At 41.6% G+C, this 8,924-nt stretch overlaps 1 protein-coding gene across 1 annotated transcript in view; it reads right to left on the reverse strand.

The window, feature by feature from the left end:
* The window catches only part of tnfrsfa (tumor necrosis factor receptor superfamily, member a), a 50,171-nt gene that overhangs the window by 5,300 nt on the left and 35,947 nt on the right, over positions 1-8,924 (reverse strand). Inside the window, exons 4-8 of the mRNA XM_034192119.1 lie at positions 7,738-7,849; positions 3,464-3,597; positions 3,273-3,371; positions 3,142-3,188; positions 51-338 (exon numbers count right to left, since the gene is read on the reverse strand). Coding sequence (XP_034048010.1) covers positions 51-338; positions 3,142-3,188; positions 3,273-3,371; positions 3,464-3,597; positions 7,738-7,849 — 680 coding nt within the window. The remainder of the gene's footprint in view (positions 1-50; positions 339-3,141; positions 3,189-3,272; positions 3,372-3,463; positions 3,598-7,737; positions 7,850-8,924) is intronic.

Consider the following 8,924-nt stretch of genomic DNA (forward strand, 5'->3'; position numbering starts at 1 on the left):
TTTATTTCCTTGCCAGAGAACCGGAGGGGACACCTCACAGTTTGGCTTACCGTGGCTGCGGCGGGCACTCTGGGGGCGGCGGGGCTCTGATCTGGGGTGTTACTCGGCGCGCTGCCTACTGCAGTAGGCATTGCAGACAGGCTCGTCTGCGAGGAGCTGGTAGTGTTGGGCAAACTGTCCCCGAGCCCTCGATCCTCATCTTCTAAAGAAGGCAAAGCCGTCGTTATTCCAGGCTGGGTCTCCTGGAGCAGGGGTCGCGACTCGGGCCGGGGCTCCTCGCCCTCCAGACCTGCGTTCTGATTGTTCTGTCTCTCCTCAGCTGTGGCTCCGTTCTCATTCTGATCAAAAGATGATGGAAACACAATGATAGACGTCACCATAAAGTCTGTCACCAATGGATGAAAACCATAAAATTTAATTCCATCTGGGAGCATCTTTGATTTAATTGCAAAAAATTACTGAACTTTTTTTTTTTTTTTTTTTTAAATCATCTTTGGTTTGTTTTTTAGTTTATTTTTGCTACTTATCTAGTGACCGAGTGACTGCAAGTCACCCAGGTGCGTCCCAAAACCTCGACCAGTGTCAGTGTATTAGAAACGTGCAAATCACTGTTTCCAGTTTGAGGACACTCAAAGATGAATGTTTAATTGCAGCTGATATTTACTTTTATGCATACAAATTTGCAGATACTAGCAAATTTCACAGTTAAATAGAAATTAATAATGAAAACCATAAATTAATGTTTATCTTAATGTTTTTGGTGACTGAAGCAAGATTAATTTAGATGAAGATAGATTTTTCTGCTGAAGCACATCGTGGGACATTTACAGCTAAATGGTTTCATAACTATAAATGTGGAATGCAGAGAAGGTTATTTTGCACAGTAACCTGTCCTGTCAAAAACACTGATCTGCTTGTTAACAAATAAAATAACCATCTAAAGCTAAAGGAGCAATTAAACATGTCACAGCTTCACAGTCTTGAGAAGATCACCAAGGAAAGCCGATTCAAGAACTTGGGGTGAGTCAGTGCATGAAGAGCAACTACACGTAGATGTGTCCAGGAAATGTGTTACAAATGTTGCATTCCTCGTGTAAATCCTGAACCAGAGGCACCATCAGAAGCATCTTAACTGGGCTAAGTAGAAAAAGAACTGATTGATCTTAGGACATACAGCAGTGTTCAGAATAATAGTAGTGCTATGTGACTAAAAAGATTAATCCAGGTTTTGAGTATATTTCTTATTGTTACATGGGAAACAAGGTACCAGTAGATTCAGTAGATTCTCACAAATCCAACAAGATCTAGCATTCATGATATGCACACTCTTAAGGCTATGAAATTGGGCTATTAGTTAAAAAAAAGTAGAAAAGGGGGTGTTCACAATAATAGTAGCATCTGCTGTTGACGCTACAAACTCAAAACTATTATGTTCAAACTGCTTTTTATCAATCCTGTGAATCACTAAACTAGTATTTAGTTGTATAACCACAGTTTTTCATGATTTCTTCACATCTGCGAGGCATTAATTTTGTTGGTTTGGAACCAAGATTTTGCTCATTTACTAGTGTGCTTGGGGTCATTGTCTTGTTGAAACACCCATTTCAAGGGTATGTCCTCTTCAGAATAAGGCAACATGACCTCTTCAAGTATTTTGACATATCCAAACTGATCCATGATACCTGGTATGCAATATATAGGCCCAACACCATAGTAGGAGGAACATGCCCATATCATGATGCTTACGCCACCATGCTTCACTGTCTTCACTGTGAACTGTGGCTTGAATTCAGAGTTTGGGGGTCGTCTCACAAACTGTCTGCGGCCCTTGGACCCAAAAAGAACAATTTTACTCTCATCAGTCCACAAAATATTCCTCCATTTCTCTTTAGGCCAGTTGATGTGTTCTTTGGCAAATTGTAACCTCTTCTGCACATGTCTTTTATTTAACAGAGGGACTTTGCGGGGGATTCTTGCAAATAAATTAGCTTCACACAGGCGTCTTCTAACTGTCACAGCACTTACAGGTAACTCCAGACTGTCTTTGATCATCCTGGAGTTGATAAATGGGTGAGGCTTTGCCATTCTGGTTATTCTTCTATCTATTTTGATGGTTTTCCATTTTCTTCCACGCCTCTGTTTTTTTTTTGTCCATTTTAAAGCATTAGAGATCACTGTAGATGAACAGCCTATAATTTTTTGCACCTGCGTATAAGTTTTCCCCTCTCCAATCAACTTTTTAATCAAACTACGCTGTTCTTCTGAACAATGTGTTGAACGTCCCATTTTCCTCAGGCTTTCAAAGAGAAAAGCATGTTCAACAGGTGCTGGCTTCATCCTTACATAGGGGACACCTGATTCACACCTGTTTGTTCCACAAAACTGATGAACTCACTGAATGCCACAGTACTATTATTGTGAACACCCCCTTTTCTACTTTTTTTTTACTAATAGCCCAATTTCATAGCCTTAAGAGTGTGCATATCATGAATGCTTGGTCTTATTGGATTTGTGAGAATCTACTGGTACCTTGTTTCCCATTTAACAATAAGAAATATACTCAAAACCTGGATTAATCTTTTTAGTCACATAGCACTACTATTATTCTGAACACTATTGTATTCTGATATTTAGAGATACACAATTTCTATTTTTTTTGGAGCTGCAGGTCATAATAATTATCAAAATAAAAAAAAATGCTTGAAACATTTTACTTGATGTGAAGTGAGTCTAAAATATACAAATACCTGACAAAAATATTAGACTTTTTCCATGATAGTTGTTTTGAGATGCATCTGTACGTGCTGTAAGATCACCGTAAGGTTTTCAGAAGCTGTTTTTTTTTTTTTTTTGCAGACATCACATGACACATTATCAAACCCCGCACTAGACTGGCGCATTATGTCATCACACCACACGCTAGATCACGTTTGTGGGCAAGAGTGATCATCACCCAGCAGTTTGTCATCGTTATCTTCGGTGAAGCGAATAAGAGAACGGACAGTGAGAACGGGGCTTTAGCCAATGCAATGAATGTGGTCTTTCATCTCGAGCCAAGTATATAAAACTATGGATGCTCATGTCAGCTAACTCCAAGCACTCGTCGCATCACATGAAAGGGGTCAAACAAGAACGACTTACAATAGGAACCTTCACAATTTCACTGGAGTCGCACAGGGTCTTTGAACCTGTTTGGAAAAAAAAAAAGAAATACTATCAGGAAACGCTAAAGTAGCAACATAGCAAAGTCACAGCACCAGACGCTGACTCACATGATCTTTTGCACGGATGCTGTTTGATCACAAAGCACGACACAGCAAGTGCAACGAGGGCAATGAAGACAATCACCAGCAAAATGCAAACAGCAACAACTGCACAAACACATATAAATTAGTCAGAACCTCAACTTTAATTTACTGCCATTTTCAATAAGTAAAACAGGCGACGTGGACCGTAGACTCACCTACGCCATCCGGAGAGGTAGACGCCGGCGTAGGGATGGCGGCTGATGTTTCGGTGGGGGAAACGTGCTGTTTTTGGCAAACTGTGTTAGCAAAGGGGGAGCACTTCTTCAACATCTCCTCTCCAGATTTACACCTGAGATATGAACAAAACAGACACATTATGCAACATTTAATTTGCTTTGTTGAACACGAACAGAGTCGCTGTTTCAGATGATGAACATACACTGTTGAAAAATGTAGGCAATATCAATACCATATGGATGCATAACAATTAGCCAGCGTTTCCTCTTTTTGGATGATAATGCAAAACCCCACAGGGTTCGGCAATCCATGAGTTCATGGAGCAACAATAAGGACGCCATTCCCGGCCAACCCAATTGAGCGTTTGTGGGACATGCTTGGCAGAAAGCGTGGGACAGCTGAGAGAAATGCTGCGGGAAGAATGCAACAACATTTCTGCTGAAGACTTGTTCAACCAGAGTATGCCACAACAAACAGTGTGTGTTATTGCAGCAAGTGGTCGTCCAACATGCTACTGAAATGGTGAATTTGCACAATACATGGTGAATGTTAACGGCATGCACACACTTTCATGGAGAGGGTTAACTTTTTTTTTTTGCATAGTGTATTTGTAAATTATCCAAATAATCCTAAAGCCAGTCTCCACTTTAATCTGAGCAGCCCAGAGTTGCTATCAGACTCTTCAGCACTGTGAGATAAAGTGTAAATATAAACTTTTTTCATTAAACGTTTATGAATTGATGAGATCGCTTGACATTCGCATTGGGATAAATTTACCGTGCGGCGTGTTAAATGTTTTGTTTGTTGTCTATGTCATGTGGAGCCAGACTCCCTTCAATATTTTGTATATTTTAAGTTTGTTTTATTTTTGTGTAAATGACGGACTCTCAAAACCTCACTTTGCACAGATTTGAAATCATAGTACACCGTGTTGTTATTCGGTGCCCGTCTCACTCATGGAATTTTACACAAATTTATATGAAACGTCAATTTATAAGTTGGTGGCATTTTCTGTCTAAACTCAAATGCACGCTGATCTCATCCGGGGACAGTGATTCAACACAAACATGTATCTCTACACTTTCACTTTTAGGATCATGTTTCAGAAGAAAATGGTAAAATGAGCCAATTCCATTTCTGATTGGAATAATCCGTTCACTCGCTTTAACTGCCTGGTTCACTGTTTTTCACCTCAGAAATGCAGACAGCAAACTGAGGGTCTGGCCACGCCTCCTGCACAGAGCATGGAACAAGAGTGACACACAGTCTGTGGAAATGAGATGAAATGTCAATGACTTAAGGAAATAAATAAGCACGTCTCTATAAATCATACTGTGCAGAGTCGTACTGTGTATTCTGCATGTAGTTTTGTGAACCGAACCATTAAGTGTGTACCGTACGGGTCAATACAAATAGTGTAGCCACAACTGTAATCAAGGCAGGGCAGGCTGATGATTACGGGTCCAATCTTCCACCCGGTGCAAAACAGCATGCAGTTTGTACGTGTATGAATAATCCTGTCAGGAACGTACTATGATCTGAAAAGAATTGTGACTTTGAAACTGTAAGGGATGGGTGTTGGTCTAAAAGTGAGATGTGTGGGTGTGCACAGTGGCAGCAGAGAGCGATTGCTCAACAGACCAACAAAACCCTGATGTAAAAACAGAGTGAGGCATAAAATCAAGTTTTTCCTGCTAATCAAATGGTGCAACAGTCAGATACACCTTATGGGGGGGGGGCATGCCCACACAACCTTATACACATGGGTACACAAAACCGCCATAAAAACGAACTGAAAGCAGAAAACAGGAATGAAATAAAAGTAACAACTAATGGGAAAGACTCAAAACTAACAGCTCTGGGTTGTACCATATTTTTAAATTGTAAATTCTTCTCCAGGAAGACAGCATCAAGACAGGGCTAGCCACAATGTCCAAGTGCAGCAGGGTTTGGGAAGGGGGCACTGTTTGCACTTATAGGGATATGTAGGATGCTGGGTGTTGGAGGAGATATTGCGTAATGAAGCACTAAATGTATCACCTCAGGGAGCTGTGGTGGATATGGGCTGTGCCTAGAATAGAACTGTACATATATACATATACCTAAATGTGTCCTCTGCATTTAATCCATCCTAATTACAGTTAGGCACAATCCAACCACTAGGAGTACCGTGCAGCCACAGACACACAGTCCGGTGCCCGGGGACCAACTCCAGATGTAAAGACTCTGCCTTGGTCAGGGTCAGAGAAAGAAGCAGACCCTAAATAAGCACGTTTTTGATTGTGGGAGGAAACCGGAGTGTCTGGAGGAAACCCACACGGACACGGGAAGAACATGAAAACTCCACACAGAAAAGGCGGGAAGCGATCCCATGACCTTATTGCTGTGAGGCACCAGTGCTAACCACTAAGCCACCATGCCGCCTGTGCTCGAGTACGAGTTTACAACACCCAAGATGGGTTGGAAAGTACTGAAGTGTTTTCCCAGCATTCAGATAATCCTGAATATGGCCACACTGCTGCTCAGTCCTCCCTAAATCCTCTGGTCTCATCATTCTAGCCATGAACTCTCCAAGCCGAACATGAACTTAATTTAGCTTGAGCCCTTGCAAGCTCTGACACTGAACAGCCTTCCCTTACCTGAGCTTGGTGCATTTAGTGGTGATCCCCTAGAGTTTATGAACCGGAAGGTATCCTTCATGGCATTAATAGGCAATAAATCGTGACCTGTACAGTATGTGAGAAAATGTTGTATCCAAAGAGTTATCCTGCAGGAGAAGCAAAGAAAGCTGTAGAGGGATACTTCTACCGTAATACTGAGCAGGCATATCAAGGCATTTGGAATGTGCTACAGGAAAGGTATGGCAGTCCATTCATGGTTCAAAGAGCCTTCAGAACTAAGCTTCTGAAATGGCCCAAAATATGAGGTCTGTTAGAAAAGTATCCGACCTTATTTTTTTTAAAAAACCATATGGATTTGAATCATGTGTGATTGCGTCAGACAAGCTTGAACCCTCGTGCGCATGCGTGAGTTTTTTCATGCCTGTCGGTTGCGTCATTCGCCTGTGAGCAGGCTTTGAGTGAGGTGTGATCCACCCCTCTCGTCGGATTTTTATTGCGAATAAATGTCTGAACGATTTGGAGCTTTGCTGCATCAATTTTTTTCCAGAAACTGTGAGAGACCTCCAGGTGGACACCGTTCGAAAAATTAATATGGCTTTCAGGGACGATTTTATGGGGATTAAACAGATTACGGGGTGTTACTGCCACTTTAAGGACTGCCCACAACTGCTGAGAGCGCGGTGCGCTCCCAGCCCCCATCGACAGGCTGACACCCCGCTGGAACAACCAGATCATTTCCAACGTGAAAGCTTTGTTGATCCGGGACCTCGTCTGACTTTCACAAAAAGGCAGAAGATGTGGACATCAGCACTTTTTCCGGCACATTCCATCGTTACAGGAGATTTTTTTCATGGAAAGAAAAGCGGAGGGACGCGCCACAGAGCCGTTCATTACGCAGGACAAAACCACCTCGGTGTTGGTCTCTCACGACAGCTTTCAGGTGGATTTCAGCCTGTGTATGAATGAGGTGGTGGCTGGAGGGACTGTAGGCGCAGAATGGCAGCCACACTTCCATCAGTTTACCCCAGGGCAGTGGTGGCTACACAAGTAGCGTACCACCGCCAATGTGTGTGAATGTGCGAGTGATTGAATAATGCAACTTTGGGTGTCTTGGAAAGTGCTCTATAAATCCAAGTGATTGTTATGATTATTATTATTATTATTAGAATGCAAAGCGTGCCACTCCTGTAAATAACCTGCTTGTGTGCACTGACAATTTGCACAGAAATACTTTGCCTTGTCAGAAAACCTCTCACTTCTGATTCTGCCATCAAAACAGCAGCGGCCAGATGCTGACACATTTATGCATTAAAAGCCAGACAAACAAAAATCTGACTGGTTTATTTCATGTTATACCAACCCCCTTTGTCCCTATTTTATGCTCAGATTACACACAGTGTAAATAAGAGCGTGGAATGACCCCGAATACAATTTTACTGCACGATTTTGACCTGCTGCCACAGACCTCCAAGATATATGCCGCGTCTAACATTTATTCACAACTTTACATCATGATGTCATGATGCTGTTTCAATTGTCACTGTAAACGCATCCTCAACCAGAACCACAATTTTGCGTGGTGCAGTCTGTCAGCCCTGTGTGTCCAGAGTAATGGTAGAAAAGATACTCACTTGGTACAGCGTTTGCACACCTCACAGGCCTGGTCTGGAACACAGAAGGTACCCGGTCTGCACTGGCACTTTGTGTTTGTAGTTCTGGTGCAGGATGCAGTTTCAATCTCATCTGGAAGCAATGAAAATGTGAGTAGTGAAATACACTTTGAGAACCTCCGTTCACCTTTTGTCATAAAAATACAGATGTTTTAGATAATTAGTGGTCCTTTATGTTGACACTAGGTAATATGCGGGTAAAACTGAGCTAGAGTTTGGAACCCAAAATTCAGTAGTAACACATAAATGTTTTGAATTCTGTCTTTTCACCACAATGAATTAACACTGTTTAGAAATGACAATACTTTGATATGTTCCAAAATGTACTACAAGGCATGTACCCTGTAAAATAAATAAATAGATTAAAAAAAAAGCATCTATTCCCTTCAGGTTGTCAACATAAAAACATAAAATGCTACCATCATCTCCCTCACCAAATTAAAAGCGCATATAATGAGAACAGACCAGAGGCACCAGATAATTCCAAACATCTTTGTTTTCTGGAGGTAATATCGCAGAGACTGCTGATGGATTAGGAGCAGGTGTGGTTGTCACTCAAAGAGAACGAAATGTACTAAATCAAATCAATTTTATTTATATAGCGCCAAATCACAACAAACAAACAGTCACCTCAAGGCGCTTCATATTGTAAGGCAAAAGCCATACAATAATTACAGAAAAACCCCAACGGTCAAAAGGACCCCCTATGAGCAAGCACTTTGCGACAGTGGGAAGGAAAAACTCCCTTTTAACAGGAAGAAACCTCCAGCAGAACCAGGCTCAGGGAGGGGCAGTCTTCTGCTGGGACTGGCATGACATGGGAATTATTAGTGTGCACTTCATACCAATTACATTATAAAACTTGAACAACACTGTCATACTGACACACAACTACACAGAAAGTAGTGTGTATGAATTTAGTCATGAATGAAAATGACGACAAAGGAGGTGATCGGGTGACATATGCGGTGAATAGCATCTATGAGACATAGATCCATTTCCTCACAAAAATACACTACATTAGGGAAACAGGCATTTATTATTTGATTGCGTCACAGTGGTTATGACCCAAAATTCAAACATCACAATTTCACAATACCATGCGAAAAGGACATGGAAGCATTTGCTCATATCAAAGGGGAAATGAA

This window comes from Thalassophryne amazonica, chromosome 17, assembly GCF_902500255.1.
Source record: "Thalassophryne amazonica chromosome 17, fThaAma1.1, whole genome shotgun sequence".
Lineage (NCBI taxonomy): Eukaryota > Metazoa > Chordata > Actinopteri > Batrachoidiformes > Batrachoididae > Thalassophryne > Thalassophryne amazonica.